Here is an 18,188-nt window from a genome sequence, read left to right on the forward strand (position 1 = left end):
AAATGACTTATAAAAATACTCAGAGGAATATACTGATAATAGTCCCATAATTGGCTTTTAAAGTAATCGAGGCACATTTTAGGGGATAGTCTTTGGAAGGTGACTTCAAGGAGAACAGTGAGGGTTTTGAGTACATGGGCTAAGTGACCTTCAGACTGAACCCTGGTGCCCCGAGGTCTCTCAGAAATGGACGCTCCCCCCACCCCCAACAGAACAGCCCTGCATTTGTGTTATATATAGAGTGCACTTCTGAGTGAGATTTCTTCTGAAATGACTTAATCTGAAAACTACTATTCTATAAAGAAACAATCCAGCAATGCTGATAAGAATATCATTTTATCATGAAATAATAGGGTTTGAAGTTTTATTTCTTTTTTGTTTTTTCAGTTTTAACTTTGATGGACCCAAAATTATGCTCTGCCTTCAGAATGAATCTGAAGGATGCATGGAGCCTTAGGGAATTGCCTTCAGAAGTTTTCCAGAAAGTTCCCTCCTATTTGGTTTTGCTCATCCAGCAGGATCTTTGGGCAGGTGTCTTCTCCAGATCTCTGACTGGTGGAAGACCTAAGCAGCTGCTGCTGCTCACACTCGAGTGTATTGTGTTTTACCTCTCGGCATCATTCTTGCCCTCTTGTTCTGTTTGCCATAAATGGAAGTAGAGACATAGCCCAGCACCTGCCAGATGGAAAACACTGAGCACATAGTTGTAGAATTAAACGTCACAAGGAAATGCACCTGTTAAAGCTTTTCAGCCTCAGATTCTTGAAGCAGCCCATCTTATTGTGAAGGTTAACTTTCATGATGTGGCAATTTGTTACTTCTAACTGCATCAGAGGAAAGGGATTTAAAAGGAACAAATTTTTTATTACATTTGTTGGGTTGACATTGCAGGAGTAAATGTCAGTAAAATTATATAGGTTTCAAGTGTGCATTTCTATAACACATCATCTATATATTGCATTGGGTGTTCACCATCCAGAGTCAATTCTCCCTTCATCACCATTTATGTGACACCCTGTACCCTCTTCTACCACCTGCTTCCCCACCTTACCCTCTGGTAACCACTAAACTGTTGTCTGTGTCTATGAGTTCTTGCTTGTTTGTTTGTTAATCTTGTTCCTTTGTTGCTTTCAGTTTTATATCCCACATATGAGTGAAGTCATATTGTTCTTGACAATTTCTGTCTGACTTATTTTGCTTGGCATAATAATCTTAAGATCCATCCATGTTGTCGCAAATGGCAGTATTTCGTCTTTTCTTATGGCCAAGTATTTTTCTATTGTGTATATATACCATATCTTCTTTATCCAATCATCTATTAAAGGACAATTTGGTTGTTTCCATGTGTTGGCCACCATAAATAAGGCTGCAATGAACATCAGGGAACACACAGGTCTTTACAGATTTTGGGGGGTAGATACCCAAGACTGGGGTTGCTGGATCATATGATAATTCTATTCTTAGTTTTTTAAGGAACCTCCATACTGTTTTCCATAGTGGCTGTACCAATTTACATTCCCACCAACAGTGTATTGAAGGTTCCTTTTTCTCCACAGCCTCTCCAACACTTGTTGTTCCTTGTCTTATTGGTGATAGCCATTCTAACAGGTGTGAAGTGATATCTCATTGTGGTTTTGATTTATATTTACCTAATAGCTAGTGAAGTTGAGCATTTTTTCATATATCTGTTGGCCATTGTATGTTTTCTTGGGAGAAGTGTCTGTTCAGGTTTTCTGTGCATTTTTAATTGGATGGTTTGTTATTTTGTTGTTGAGTTGTACCAGTTCTTTATATATTTTGGATATTAGCCCCTTATTGGAAGTATCACTTGCAGATATATTTTCCCATTCAGTTGGTTGCCTTCTTCTTTTGTTGATGGTTTCTTTTTCTGTGCAGAAGCTTTTTCGTTTGATATAGTCCCATTCATTTATTTTTGCTTCTACTTCCCTTACCTTTGAGGTCAAATTTATAAAATCCTCTTTGAACCCAAGGTCCGTAAATTTAGTACCTACCTATGCTTTCTTCTATGCAGTTTATTGTTTCAGGTCTTATATTTAGGTCTTCAATTTATGTTGAGTTAATTTTGGTATATGGTGACAGATAGCAGTCTAGTTGCATACTTTTGCATGTGCTTTCCAATTTGCCCAACATCATTTATTGAAGAGGCTAGACTTTCTTTTCTCCATTGTATGTTTTTGTTTTCTGGGTCGAAAAGTATCTGCCAGTATATATGTGGGTTTATATCTGGATTTTCAATTCTGTTCCATTGGTCTGTGTGTCTGATTTTTGCAACTTTGTAATACAGATTGAAATCAGGGAGTATGATACCTCCAGCCTTGTTCTTTTTTCGTAGAGTTACTTTAGCTATTTAGGGTCTTTTGTGATTCCATACAAATCTGATGGTTTTTTGTTCTATTTCTTGAAAAAATACCATTGGAATTTTGATGGGGCTTGCATTAAATCTGTTTATTGCTTTGGGTAATATGGCTATTTTAACTATGTTGATTCTTCCAGTCCATGAACACGGAATGTCTTTCCATTTCTTTGTGTCTTCTTCAATTTCTTTTAAGAATGTCTTATAGTTTTCAATGTATAGGTCCTTCACATACTTTGTTAAATTTATTCCTAGGTATTTTGTTCTTTTTTGTTGCAATTGCAAAAGGAACTATTGTTGTGTTTCTTTTCATTTCTTTTTCTGAAATTTCATTGTTAGTATATAGGAATATAATGGATTTTTGTACATTGATTTTGTAACCAGCAATTTTATTGTATTCACTTATCGTTTCTGATAGTTTTTTGGTGGAGTCGTTAGGGTTTTCTATATAAAGAATCATGTCATCTGCAAAAAGTGACAATTTGACTTCTTCATTCCCAATTCAGATGCCTTGTATTTCTTTCTCTTGCCTGATTGCTCTGGCAAAGACTTCTAATACTATGTTGAATAACACTGGTGACAGGGGGCAACCCTGTCTAAAAGGAACAAATTTTTAATTAGGAAATCAAATAGACTTATTGCTCAAACATTGCTCAAATAAAAATATTTTGGTGCTAAATTATTTTGCATTTGCTAAGTTTCTGTACCTCTTTGTTTCTTCTTTCAGAATGCTAGAAGATGACCTTAAGCTAAGTAGTGATGAAGAGGACAATGAGCAGGTAAGATTATCTTTTCTGTTGTGTTGTTTGAATGTGACTTGATGACATTACCTAGTAGACTTTCCTGTGTATTATCTGAGTCATACAAATACCGACTTGTCATGCTCTAGGGTGCTGGGTGTCCTCTGCTTATTGAGGTTCTATGCCATTGGGCCAGTCAGTTAAAATATCGTGGCCTTAATTTCCCTTGAAACTGTAATTCTGTGCTTTTTATGGCCTTGAAACTAATCACAGCTATTTATAAGGAAGCTGACTGGGGGCAGGCTTCAACGTGAAATAGAGCCTCCTTTTTTGGAAAGCTAACTGGTCTTCTGGAAATCAAACCTGTAATCTTAAGCTCATTGGCATGCAACAGACAAGCTGTAAGCATTAAATATTGAGAAGTCTTAGAAGTCTTATACAGATATTATTAACTTTGAGAGGAAGCAACCATCAAGGTGAGCTAAAATGATGAATAAAAAATAATCGTGCTCAGAATGGCGTGTTTGTCTTAAATGATAAATGAGCTTGAAATAAACCATTTATCAGCTCGAGACATGAGTCGGGGTTTATAAATATTCTTCTGATCAGTCAGTTAAGGTGAAAAAATATCCACTTAACATTCATCACTTTCACCTCTGCACTTCAGGAAATGTTTGTATTTTAAAACCAGTTTGAAAACACTAAAGACAGATTTTCCGACACTTCTGTCTCCTTTTTCTCATTACCTGTATTGTATTTTGTCAGGTTGGGATAAATGTGAGAGGTATAAAGACGATTCAGAGAAGTTTTTTTATGAGTCGTTTCTAGATGCAGTACAAGACGCTTGTGCTATTCGGTTGCTTTTGGAAGAGTTTTATATAGAGGCATCATGGAATACTTGCAGCTATCTTGACATGCGAATGCAAATAATGCACAGAGAGAGTGTACAGAGGTGAAATGAGTCAAAGAAAATTTCCAGAAAGAGCATCTGAGCAGGTGGCTGAGAGCTCACAGAAGTGTCTGCTCACCTTGTGGGAGAAGGTTGGACACAAAAGAAGGGACTGGACGTGAGCTAGAACTCGGGGTATCTGGAAACTGGATTGGCACGCAGAGTAAACACCAAGGGAAGGAAGGTTACTAAGCTAGGAGGCTCGCTCAGGCCTTGGGTTTTGAGAGATGGATTCACTCATCCTAGATATCTGCATCAGGGCACTCTGCTATCCATAATACAGCTATGTTGCTAGAAGGGAAGAACAGCTTCACGCCTCACCTTGGTTCCTCAGCTAAGTGACGATAAGCAAGTGATTTCATCTGTGTGTGTGTTTCCCCAAAGAGAGGTTCAAATAGGTGCGTTGTGGGTAAAGTCACGACAAACGTGTAGCTTGTGTACACTTTCTATTAGAAGAGGGATTTGCACGCTGTTTCATTCAGAAAGCCTTTCTTAATTTGGACAGAATCTCCTGAGTTATTTCCAGGAAACATTTCCACTGCAAACTCAGGTTTAAAAAACTACTTGTCGAGGATGCACTAGACACGTTCTCGAAGGCAGCAAGAACTTTTAGTTGGCTCATCTGCCTTTAGCAGCGATGTCTTTCCAGTCTGCAGCCATCGATAACGTTGTGTTGTGGATCTACAGGTCAGATCCTTTATTCTTGCGTGTGGTTCCTGGGTGTGTGCACCTTCCCACCTTCTGCAATGAAAGCAGCTGACAGAACCAATGACTTTTATCCAGTAATCTTCTCCTCTTTTAATTAGGGCTCCACACAGTGGTTTTCTGTGGTAGCTTCAGTAATTGGGCTACCACTAATTATATTAAGTTATCCAGCTCTGGCCTATAATTATCCCCTGGCCTAATCACAAATCCATAATTCCTATGCTTCTCAAAAAGACTAACAATACAGTGGTGTGTTTTTCTCTCCAAGACCAAAATATACATGTGGCCTGAAAGAGTACATGGAGCCCATGCTCACGTGCAACACACAGACACACACTGCATTTCTCTGGCATTGGGAGCTATAAACAATTAACACAAATGATTTTTTTTCGAATATAATCAGAGTTTATCCCTAACTATACTTTGGAACCCAAAACTTTCAAAACTATATTGTACGTTTCCCTGTCTTGGTAAACATAGTATACTAAAATGCTCTTCTTACATGGTACCTTTTCTTACATGATACCTGCTCATCCTTGTGAATATTGGTCACTGGCCTGTATAGCCACTGTGATAAAGAGACATCCATGAAAGTGTCAAGTTGCTGCACCTGCCTGTCCTTCCTAAAGTAGCCTCAGACTCTCCTGCCTAATATTTTCTTCATCGTTATTGCCTTTGTGCTCTCAGAGACAAAGACACGGTCGTTTCATAGGTAAGCACAGGCTCAGCATCCCTGCTCCCTGGGCTCAAATGTTTGCCTGCTACTCAGTAGCTTTGCGACTTCGGCTCAGTCCCTAAACTGCTCTCTGCTCCAGTGTTGCCATTAGTAAAACAGGAATTAATGTGAGGTCCCCAAAGCCTGGCCACTCCCTCCGAACTTGTGCTCACCTGTGGTCTTCATGTCTCCAGATCCAACAGGCTTTTTTTCTCCCTCTTTTAGTCAACTTATAATTGAATAAGACATACAGAGAGAAAAGCACACATAACCCAAGAATACAACTTAATGAATATTCATAAATCATACATTACAACTAAAGCACCCATGTACCCAGCCCCCAGAGCAAGATACTGACATGACCAGCCTCTCAGGTCTCCTGTGTCCCCTTCCAGTCACCACCCTTCAGGAGAATAACCCCTTCTGTTTTCTAACGGCATAACATTGCTTGTTTGGGGACTTTGTATCAGAGGCATCATTCAGCAGGTATGCTCTTATTTCTGGCTTCTTTTAGTCTACATTATCTTTGTGAGACTCACTAGGTTGCATGTCATTGACATTCGTTCATTTTGTTACTGGATCATATTTCATTCTGTGTCTGTACCGTAATCTGTGCCTATTCTGCTGGTGGCACGAGGCTGTTTGGGGCTCTTAGCATGGTGGTGTTATTAACCCTCCTGTACACATCTTTTGGTGAGCAGATGGGCACACTTCTTTTGGGTCTGTGCCCAACAGTAGAAATGCTAGGCCGTAGGGTGTGTGCGTGTTCAACCTACGTAGATTATCCCAAACCATTTTCCAAAGTGGTTGTACAGTTGGCATTCCCACCAGTAATGTAAAGGAATTCCAGTTATTCTACAGCCTCACGTTTGTCTTTTTATGTTCATGAGGGATATTGTTGCAAAGGTTTCTTTTTTGTATTTCTCTGGTTTCAGTAAAAGGGAAATACTGGCTTGTACAATTAATTGAAAAGTGCCCTGCTCTTCCCTTGTCTTGAAGAGATTGTATGAAATTAATGTTAATTCTTCTTTAAATGTTTGACAGAATTCTCCATTGAAACCATGGGGGCCTGGAGATTTTAAAAACTCACAAATTCTATTTTTTTAATAGTTCAAGGCTATTAACTCTTCAGGTTATTTCACATCGGTAGGTGACAGTAGTATATGCTCTTAAGGTAATTAGTCCATCGTGTCATTTAAGTTGGCACATCTATGTGTGTAGAGCTGTATTCCTTTAGTGCCCTGTCTGGGGCTACAGTGATAGCTTCTGTTTCATTCTTCATACTGACCTTTTTTATTTTTGTCTTTGTCAGTCTTGCTGGAGGTTTATCAATTTTATTGATCTTTTCAAGGAACTAGCTTTTTGCTTCATTGACATTCTCCATCAGTTTTTCTGCTTTCAATTTCATTGATTTCTTATCTTTATTATTTCTCCTTCTGCTTGCTTTGGATTCATTTTGCTGTTCTTTTTCTAGTTTCTGGAGGAAGCTTGGATTATCGATTTGAGACTTGTCCTCTTTTATAATGTAAGCATTTAGTGCTATGCATTTCATTCTCAGCACTGCTATAACTGGGTCCCACAAATTTTGATATGTTGTATTTTCACTGTCATTCAGTTTAGGGAGACTTCCTTTTTGGCACATAGATTATTTGGAAACGTGTTGTTTTATTTCCACATATTTGAAGATTTCCTGTAATCTTACTTTTATTGATTTCTAGTTTGGTCCATTGTGGTCAAAGAACTCATTCTGTCTGATTTCAATTCTTGTAAATTTATTGAGTATATTTTTATGGCCCAACACGTGGTCTATATTGATATCTGTTTTGTACGCACTTGAAAGAATATGTATTGTGCTGATGTTGGGTGGTGTGTTCCATAAATATCAATTAGATCTTGTTAATCAATGTTGTTGAGTTATCTATATCCTTGGTTGTTGAGTTATCTACATCCTTGCTGATTTTCTGTCTAGTTACTCTATCAATCATTGGTTAGAGGAATGTTTAAGTCTCTGATATGAGTGTCAATTTGTCTACTTTTCTTTTCCATTCTATCTGTTTTTTCATCACATATTTTGCAGCTCTGTTATTTGGTGTATAACATTCAGGATTTCTTTGTCGTCTTGGTTGATTGACTCTCTTATCATTGTAATATTCCACTCTATCTCTGGTAATTTTGTTGTTCTGAAGTCTACTTGATCAATATAGCCACTGCTGCATTCTTTTAATGAATGTTTGCATAATGTAACTATTTCCATTCTTTTACTTTCAACCTGCCTATATCATTATATTTGAAACGAGTTTCCATAGACAGCATGGAGTCATCACATTTGTTTATCCACTTTGCCGTCTATCTGTTAATTGATGTATGTAGACCATTTCCAATTAATGTAATTATTGCTACATTAGGGCTTAAGTCTGCCATTTTATTGTTTGTTTTCTGTTTGTTCTCTCTTTTTTTTTTTCCTCCTACTTTCTTTTTCCTGGCTTCCAGTAGGTTCCTTGACCATTGTGTAGAATTCCATTTTTATTTATCTATAGTGTTTTTGAGTGTATCTCTTTGTGTAGCTTTTTAGTGCCTGTACTATGTTTTATATTACATACACATAACTTATAATAGTTCACTGGTGATGGTGTTTTACAAGTTTTCTCCCTTGATATCCTATAATTACCTCCATCACAGAACTGATAATATGTGGATAATATGAGATTTGATTTTCTATCTTTCTGACTTCTTGAGTGAGCAACCTAAATTTTAGTCTGTATCTTATTCATCTTTATTTCCCTACTGCCTACCAGGGCTGACTGGCACCTAACTGGATCTCCTCATCTTCCCATAACCATATCCACAGAACCGCATTTATCTTCACTCATCCTCTCCCTTCCCTCCTATTACTGAAAACACAGCCTTCCTCTTATCCAAAATCCATCCCACTTACTCTCAGTTACTTGGGGTCTTATTCCCTTTACTCCTTTTGCCCCACCTGTCCACCAGAACTACTCATTGGGTCAATAATGACCTCCACAGACCTCAACGTGCTGAATCCTTTTCAGTCTGTCATCTCACCAGAAGACGTACAGCACTGGAAACTCTTGGTCACCCACTTTTCTTCGGGTGTCTCACACTAAACTCTTCTGGTTTATTTCCTCGCCTTCTGACAGTTTCTTCTCAGGCTTCTTTGCTGACTCCTTCACTTCTGTCCAATCTCAAATGTTGGAGCTTTTCAGATTTATCCCTGATTTCTTTTATCCACTTTCTCTCTCTTTAGGTGATCTCATCCATTCTGATGACCTTCAATTTGTATATGCTTACAATTTCTAAAGTTATATCATCAGCACAGACCTCTCTTCTGAACTTCAGACCTACTTGAATGTCTCACAGACCTGAGATGTCTCACAAGCATTTCCCATTCAATTTGTGCCAAAATGAACTTCTGGTCTTTACCCCCTTTCACCCACCTTCACACAGATATTGTAATTGTTTCCATTTTTAAAAGTGGTTCTGCCAGATGCCCAGTAGTTCAAGCCTAGAAACATTGGGCTCATCTTTGATAACTCCTCTTCCTCACTTAAATTTTAATTTTATCTCTAAGTCCTATAAATTTAACCTCCAAAGTTAAATATTAGTCCATCCTGGCTAATCTAAACCAGTCTAGTAGACACCAGCATATTTCTTTTCTTCCCTCTCTAAAATGCAACTCTTCTCCTAGTGATCTTTTAAAAATGTAAATCAGATCAAGTCATTTTTTGATCTAAAATCTTAAATACATTTCTCATTCCATTTGCGGTAAGAATCCAGAGCCCATAGTCTGGCTTCACCCACTTCTTCCCCTTAACTTAACATTGAGCTAGTTCATGGCCCTTCAACCACACCGGCCTTCTTTCAGCTCCTCCAACTCAGGTGTCTCAGAACCTCCAAGTCCTCGATTCCTTCATTTTTTTCCCCCAACCAACACCTACTCATCTAGGAAGTACAGCCTATGTTCCACTTCTTCAAGGATCCTCCCCTGGTTAGGCCTTCTCACAATAACCTTAACCCTTCTTCTTAAGTCTCCTCATAATTCTAGTTGTGTGTTATGTTGACTTTTTAAGACATCTATCCATACCAACAAGACTGGATGTTTCCTGCGGGGGGGGCTGTGCCGGGCAGAGTAGAGGTGCTAAGTACTTGCTAAATGGATACATGAGTAAGTAAATGCATAGGGCTGAGATGAACTCAGAGTATTTCCTGCTGCCCGTTGTCCAATAGCAAAGATGACTTTTGCTCTACCTCTCTTTCTTTTACTGAACACTGTGATTTTTCAAATTAGTCTTATCCAAAGATCAAATGTCTTGACCGGGAAGATAAAAACGTAAGTTGGCTATATAGATTAATATACAAGTAATCTACCTATTGAAGAGAAAAGCGTCTATTCAATCTCCATGGAAATGTCTGTTGCTGCTTCTTTAATATGCTTCTTGCCAAGCTGTATTGAAGTTGTAAATTATCAGATGTTACCTCAAACAGAAGTCTCCAAAACCAGGAGAATGGGTTTCTCCACAGCCTTCCCTTTCAAGGAAAGCAGAACTTTGTAACCTCTAGAGCTGGGATTGTGACAGGATTTACCCAGAAAGTTTGGAGATATAATGGAAATGGAAACATATTCTCATATTTGCTCCCATAATTTTCATAGTCGATGAGGTTCATCCCGGAAATAGGACAAACAATGTGAGAATTGGTTTTCTTGTTTGTCTGGGTGAATGAGGACATGTGATACATGCAGTACTTTGTTTAATCCCCTTTTCAGTCACTCTTGGTTTTAACAAGTCCAAAGGCCAGCATTTCCCTGGGAGAATATGAAGAAATTAGAAGATTTAAGACAAAATTATTCCTGAAGGTACTAAGTCCCTAAAGGAGCTTTAAAAATGGATTTAGAGGAGAGAGATGTGTTATATACTGCGTGTCTTCCCTGTCATGTGACGATAAGCTTGGGCGGTTGGCCACAGCAGATACCTAGATGAAATTATTATAGCGAAGGCACAAGGGGAGGGACATGGATTAAGGCTCCCAACAAGGAGCAGCCTAGATAGTGTCAGCTGCAGACTGTTTCAGAGATGACAAATACACAAGCTCAGGGAAAGTGAGGGAGCAGGATCCAAATTGCATGGCTACGTATGTGCCTGCAGCTTCCAGTAATTACATTATCCACACATATTAGGCAGTCTTTTCATTTTAATTATAGAACTGCATTTTTCTCTTCAAATGAGCATGGTTTATCCACTTAAACTGACAATTGTAATGTTGCAGGCCGTGATCACTGGATAGCATCTGTACAGGGAAATTCTCCTACTGGCATAATTTACTTCCCGCCATGAAGAAATGTTCCCTTTTAATCCCCAATCAATATTTGGAGAGCATGATTAATTTAATAGATATCTAGGTAGTTAGCATAAATCTTCAAGTTAAAGGGCCAATTCTTCGTATTTTAATGCACAGAGTACTAATTGGGTCTCTCGACAAGCATCTGAGTATGAATTAAGAGCCTGGCTGCGTCATCAGGATTGTAGGTGAGGTTGCTCTGAGTACTGAATTACTCTTCTTCTTGCTTTTTGTTACCTTGGATTTCTGGTGGAGAGGCACAAGGAACATTCCTGTGTCAGTTCCCTGCTCTTTACCATAGAGGTCACTGGATAACTCACATCACTTTGGGGCGTAATATTGAAAGCGGATTGACCACCACAGTGGGCGCTCTTCATTCTTACCCTTGTTCCTTTTTCATCTGACAACTGCATAACAGAAAGCAGAGCTTTTAAAAAGAACCTCTGGGTGTGCATGTCAATCATCAACCAAACGAATTAGCTGGATGATACGCAGACGTGGAATAAAAACATTGGAGGCTTTTGCAGCCCAACTGCACTTCCCTGGGTGCATTTTTCTTCTCGGGATCAGCTTGCTGGATGCTGAAGTTCTTGGCCTGTGAAAATTTATTACCCACAGAGTCAATCTGCATTCAGGCGGCCAAGTCTGAATAAATAGAGTCATTGTGCTTGTCTGGGATTTGTGGCCAGAGTTCATCCAGTCAGCCTGACATTCACATCCCAGGAGATTCATTAAAAGCCAACACCCTGGTATGTGGTCTTGAATCCTGCCCACATTGTAGAGAATTATATAAACAGGAGTGGAAGCAGTAATCAGGACCAGGTTTGAGGGGCAAGGCTCCAAAATGCAGTTTGTCCCGCGTTAGAAATGAACGGTTTTGTAGATGTGATTTGTAGCCAAACATGAGGTAGAAAATTTTTATGTAAAAGTCATTCTGAGAATAATCTTGAATGCCTATGAAGCATCAAACATTGCGCAAGATGCTGGCTTGTTGGTCTTGGTGAATTTACACATTAGTGATATAGATTATGATAATTTAACCTGAAAAATTTAAAGTAAACTTTAGGTGCCAGGAAACGCCCTTCCCTCAATGACTATACAGAATAAGTATATAGTATTACATATAGTAAACCTTACAGCAAAATAGACCCCCAAAAAAGTAGTTTATTTTTAATCTTGCATCAATGTTTTGCCTAAGCTAGATACCCAATTTCATGATGCTGACAAATTTATTTACTTCTAATATAAAAACAATAGTAACTCTAATTGAAAACTATTGCCTATCAGATCTTTGTCATCTGTATATGAAGTGATCATACATTTGAACCTTCACTCACAATCAGTGAAACCCACACATTCAGCAAAAGGGTTTTGTTTGTTTCTCTAAGTCCTAAAACTTAGTTAAGTAATCATATTTTATAAATAAAATGTTACTGTCACCAGAAGCAAATGCAAAATTCTCTTAAGGTGGCCAATTGTATTATATCATGCCACTCTATAAATGTTTGTAAAAAACACTGGCATAGGTGGAGATACACAAAAATGTAATTGCCTTTTTTTTCGTTCATGAACTGCAGTTTCCAAAATTGAAATGGTCGGCCAGCTTAAATGTCACCAAGCACAGATGTATAAAGGCCCACATCCTGTTGCCTGAAATATTTTCTCATGCCTCCTTTATGTAGGTTTGATTGTGACTAATATCAGTCTGAGGACCCTGAGTGGAAATCTGGAAAATTATATACAATTTAAAAGACGATCCATTAAATTTGGGCAAACATATAATGAATAAAAAACGGAGAATCATTGCTTTGTTAAGTTGAAGAATTCATGGAAGGAGATAAATTTTTTAAGCCAAGCCAAGTTTTCGTTAATGGTGCATATCGGTACCTCCAAACTATAGACTCTCCATTGGGAAGACAGAAGGAGGGCCATGCATCATTTATTGATAGGCATGCTCTTCTCAGATACAACTGCCAGCAGGGCTGCTGGTTGGCAGAGGAAGTGGAAATCTCCCTCCAGGGGACATTGCTGTTTATGTCCTGTGACTTCAGTGGTTTTTTTCTTCAATAGTTTTTTCAGAAGGGGAGCCATTCAAGAATAGATGCTCCTTGGAGTATATGCTATCACTCATGTCCAGGCTTGGCTGGCTTCGTATAGTAAAGGATTTACCCAAATCATTCAGGTGTTCGGTCCAGATAGGCACTTGGAAAGTTTTGTTTTTGTTTGTGTTTTCCCATACCTTCTCCAGGTGGGCTGGTTATCTCACGAGCACATTTTCTCAGGAGACTCTCCCAGCCTGGTCTTTCTACAAGACGCACAATCATTTGTGGTAATCCAGCACCCCTTGGCACTTCCCACTTCCCTCCTGACCAGATCTGCAGCCAACAGGTTGCGCTGACTGAAACAACTGTCTTTAAGAGGTGGACCAGACAGCCCCTGAAATGGCAGGCGGCCAGACATGGTCCTCTCCACACGAGAAAAGTGTGGGAGTGCGATGAGCCAGAATCTCTCTCCAGGATGTCTAGATCAGCAACCTGTCTCTGGGTGCCTTCCCATTCAACCTGTTCTTCATTCTTAAAAGTCCAAGCAGGTCAAGGAAGAGAATGTGATTACAGCATATTGTATGTGAAAACACTTTCATGCATAAACCATAAAGCCGTGGTCACTTGAGAGGCGAACATTCTAACACCAGTAATAAAATAATCACAACTGGTTCAGCTTTCTCTAATATTATGTAATTGATTTGCAAGGCACAATTATGAGAATCTTTCCTAGCCATTACAAACCTGTTTTTACCTTCAAATATCGCTATTTTGTCTGAGTTGAAAGAGATGTTTAAGTGAAGCATAAAGCCAGATTTAGATTTTAGGTCTTCAAACACTGGTTGCATATTTAACAAATCAAAACATTTATGTCACTTCCATCTTGTCTTTATACAAAGTAACATTTGCATTCCACAACTTGGGCTCCGTTTGCATTCAAAATAATCAACCACCTACCGAGGCCCATGGAAAGTGAGTGGGATTCCACCAAAGCATCATATCGAGGTCACATAAGGACTTGGTCAAAAGCTCCAAGAGGCATTTGGCAAATGCAACCAAGTGGGAAGTGACTAAACGCAGTATCCACCTGCTGTGCCAGGGCTGAGCGTTACGAACAGGCCATCATCATGTTGGCGGTGCTCAGGGTCTGGCCGGCGAGATGAGTCCCAGGAGCCTGTGGTGATGGGCAGGCCCCGGAGCCATGGTCCAGCCTGCAGGGCTTAGAGGACATCAACTTCCACACCCCAATTTTTCCTTCTTTTCCCAAGAACCAGGATTTTAAACCCACACGCTCCCTGTAGAGTATCTCCAAGCAGCTCAGCCATCATTAGCTGCAATGGTTACTATGGTGTGTTTGCTTTCACTTTGGAAATGTAGATGCTGGACAAGCGCTTGCACACTGCACAGGCACACTCCCTCACGTGGAAGGCACTGTTGTCTTGCCAATGCGCTGTCCCAGAGTCCACATCTTTCTGTCCCTCTCCCAGTTCTGAGACTAGACCACTCAGCTTAGATCTTCCACCGTCACCCAACGTTAGCAGTGGATTTGCCCCATTTGCCTGAGGAAGCCTCAGCAATCTCTGTGCTGCCCGGACCTGACCCTGGCAGGCACTTCCTTTCGTGTAGTCCTGTCAAGCAGAGCCCAGGGGCAAAAAGAATTCTTCCCCAGGAGTTTCGGGCAGGCTCTGAGATAATACATTTCCACCTAAAAACCTCTTAAGGAACAGAAATTCGACTCAGAAACCTGAATCCCTCCCGTCTCCTTTGCAAATACGTAAGACATGGCGCCTATGCTTTCTCTTCTTTAGCCCCAGAGAAAGCTTGCCCTGTGTGTGTTAGTATCCACTCAGGGTCCCACTGGGCCTCTTCACACTGAGACTGGCCGTATTCAAAATTCATCTCGTCCCCTTTCCTTCGCCCTCTGCCCAAATAGTCCAGTGAGGCCGAGGCCAGGCTGGGTGTTCCGTGGGGCCTCGCCGGCCTGATTCCATCACTTACCAGCTTTGTAACTATGAGCCAGCCAACTCTACTGAACCTCTGTTCCAATATCTTAATGTACCCGGACAAAAATACTACCATAGATTGACAGAAAATATTATGAAGTATTTTGCTTTTAAATAGCCACCATCAATTACAAGACAATTGATGTATATAAGAGAAGGCGAGGAGCTAATTGTAGAAGACTGGATATAGAAGGTGAGAGGAGGAGGAGGAGAGACTGGTGGGTTTAGAGGAGAGAGTGAGGAGGAGGCAGAGAGAAGGAAGAGACAAGGCACTGCTCCATGGTGAGAAGACAGCTGAGTAAAGAAAATTCTGAGGCTGTTCTACAGGGTGTTATCAGCCTGTAGCCCCTTGACCCTCGCTTGTCAAGAAGCTTTGGTACTTATTTTACAAGGCTTTTGTAGCATTTTTGTGTTTCTCTCCATGCAACACCACGCTCAGACTGGCCCCAAGACAGCCCTGAAGTATTTGGGTTACAGGTAAAACAGGGAGAGAGTCACACCAATCTGCTAATGGTAGCTGTCACCCCAGGGGTGAAATGGAGGTTGTTTTCTGCTTTGGTTTGTTGGGTTTTGGGTTTTGCTTGGTATATGTACTAATTCCTTTTTCTTATAATGAACATATACCACTTGGACAATTGAAAATTGTAATAAAAATTGGGGGTCTGGAATTTAAACTTATACCCCTGATTGTGTGTCACAGGTATACGATGTGGATGAAGTCTGAAATCTGAAGGTTTGGGGCTAGATATTACACATTGTTCTTTGCGTCACTGTCAACTCTCTCTCTCAAAGCAACCTAAATATTTTGAGAACATAGCTAACAAAAGAACCAAGCCCATAATTAATGGGGACTGAGTTTTGTGAACATATTCTTTAGGAGGACAAAATGTTTATGTTTGGCACAGAAGGTTAGAGACTGGTAATTTACCACCTGTCCAGTGAGGGCCCCAAATAGTCACCTATTTCGTACCTTGATAGAAGCTGTTACTGAAAAACACCACAAGGAAAAATTTAATTTCTTATAAGGAAAGCAGTTTCATAGAGGGTGCTGTTTGGGTTTTTAACAAAATAATAGTTTAGCAAAGATTTGTCAGATCCTTTGACCTAAAAGGGTAATTGACAATTGAAGGATGGGCGTGGCTATTTAAAAGCAAAATACTGTCTTGTTCATTCCTTTAAAAAAAAAAAAAGAATGTTTGGTTTTTCATTGTAGTAACAGAAGCTTGAATAAACATTAGAACCTATGTTAAAGACTAAAGCCCAGTTTTTCAGTTCTCATTCTCTGTAACAAGGTTTTTGGAATGAGATCAAATTGAGTGAATGGATGCGATAAAGGCTAATACATTACCCGTCAGGGGTTCAGGAGAAGCACCACTAGGGCTTGGTCATCTGGTGATATTATATTTGTCAAGCATTTGTGCGCCCTGTGCTGTTGGTTAGAACTTGTACCAAGGGTGGTTCAATAATGTTCTCGGTAGCCACTTCCTGTCCTTAAGAAACTGGTATCTACCCTCCCTACGTCTTGCCTTGTATGGGGTAAGTGTCCAGCTGCCCAGGTGGAAGCGGCTGTTTCCAATGGGACGACGATGCCACATCTCCTGAAGCACCACGACCTGGCCTGGGGCTGGATGTCACCCAGCTACTTCTACACGCGCCCTACGCTGTGGCGAACACTAATAGCCTCGCGCATGGCCATGGGTCTTCATACCATCATCCTTGCACTGCAGACTGACTTCTTACCACTCCCACACCAGTCTCCCTGCCCCACAGACCTCCAGGAACCCACTGGGACCCTCTGACCCATAGCATTGCCCTTGCGGCAGTCAGTGTGGCCCACCATCTAGGGTGTCTTATATCTTCCAGACCCAAAGTGGAGCCCTAGCCCCTCTGGAAGTAGTCTGATGTTAGTTACTATGGATGAAGTACAGAACCCATGGCATGTGCTCACATTGTCCCCATACCTTTCTCTTCTTTCTCCTAAGTCCTAACAGCTGCCCTACATTTTCATTTGTGATGGTGATGGGTTAGATGAGTGGAAAGAAATGAGCAGGAGAAGGAGAGACTTAACCCCAGTGAGAAAAACCCTAGCTGCAGCTCCTACTTGAGTCAAGACCCCTTGCAGCTGCCCAATAGGATTCCAGGCTTACACATACCTCTAAATCAGAGCTATGTTGTTAAAGGCCAGGGAACGGAGGAAGACATCCTGCTTATCAGAGAACACATCCTGTTTGTCAGGACCACCACTACCTTACTACCGTGTTTCCCCCAAAAATAAGACCTATCCTGAAAATAAGCCCCAGTTAAGATCATCAGCCAGACGGATGCATTTAGTACATTATGATAGTGTTCCAGAAGACGACATGACTGTATTTGAATAAATGTAGATTGTTGTACATGAAAAAATAAGACACCCCCTGAAAATACACCCTAATGCGTCTTTTGGAGCAAAAATTAATATAAGACCCGCTCTTATTTTCGGGGAAACAAAGTACCTCAACAGGATTCCAGGTTTACGCATACCCCTGAGGGGTGTGTTTACGCACAACCCTAAATCAAAGTGGCCAAAACCCCCAGGGCCTGGAAGCAGAGACGGCCACACAACAGATGTCACAAATTGTTCATAATGTGTCTCTAGTGAGGAAAATGTCCTGGAAATGCTCTTAATCCCTCTTAGACGTGAGTTGCTAAATTAGGACCGTCACTGACAGTCTGACGTCAAACAAGACCCCCAAATCAGTCAGTTGGTAACAGGATCCAAATGATGAGATAATGTTATCGAGGCAAACTTCATCCGGTATTGCTGACCCTAATCAGCGTTTCCATAGGATATAATAGGTGCTCAATGAATGTTTGTCACTTATCAATTTTTTGGTAGACATAAACAAATCTAAGCAATCCAGGGGTAAAAAACTAGTCAAAGTTTCTCCAAAGACGAACGTGTACCTTAGTTTTTAAAAAAGTGAAATGGAGAATGAATATACAGCTGAAAGGGAAAAAAAATGCGTTTCAGCAAATTGGAGCCATGGCAAATAGCAGCGATTGTCATCTGCAGAACTTACCTCCTCATATCCTGCCTGTGAATCACACTCTGAGTGTTGTCAGTCATGAGGAAGCTCTTTCTGATGGGGGGCAGGGCCGGGGGGCTGGGAATGAGCTAGGATCTCTGCCTTCAAGGAACTTGAGGAGCCAAGACTGAAATTCTCATGAAGCAGATGGCAAACTCCTCAAGAAAGAAAAGAACCCAGTGCTGATCCATGTTCTAGACAAGGAGTTGAGAGAGAGGAAGTTCTGCAAAAGGTTGAGTG

General features: G+C 40.4%; 1 protein-coding gene across 7 annotated transcripts in view; it reads left to right on the forward strand.

The window, feature by feature from the left end:
• AFF3 (ALF transcription elongation factor 3) overlaps window positions 1–18,188 on the forward strand; it is a 499,557-nt gene that overhangs the window by 387,254 nt on the left and 94,115 nt on the right. For all 7 annotated transcript variants that reach the window (XM_081069257.1, XM_081069258.1, XM_081069259.1 and 4 more), the window contains one exon: window positions 3,102–3,153. In XM_081069257.1, coding sequence (XP_080925383.1) covers window positions 3,102–3,153 — 52 coding nt within the window. The remainder of the gene's footprint in view (window positions 1–3,101; window positions 3,154–18,188) is intronic.

Source organism: Rhinolophus hipposideros (genome assembly GCF_964194185.1).
Source record: "Rhinolophus hipposideros genome assembly, chromosome: 12".
NCBI lineage: Eukaryota > Metazoa > Chordata > Mammalia > Chiroptera > Rhinolophidae > Rhinolophus > Rhinolophus hipposideros.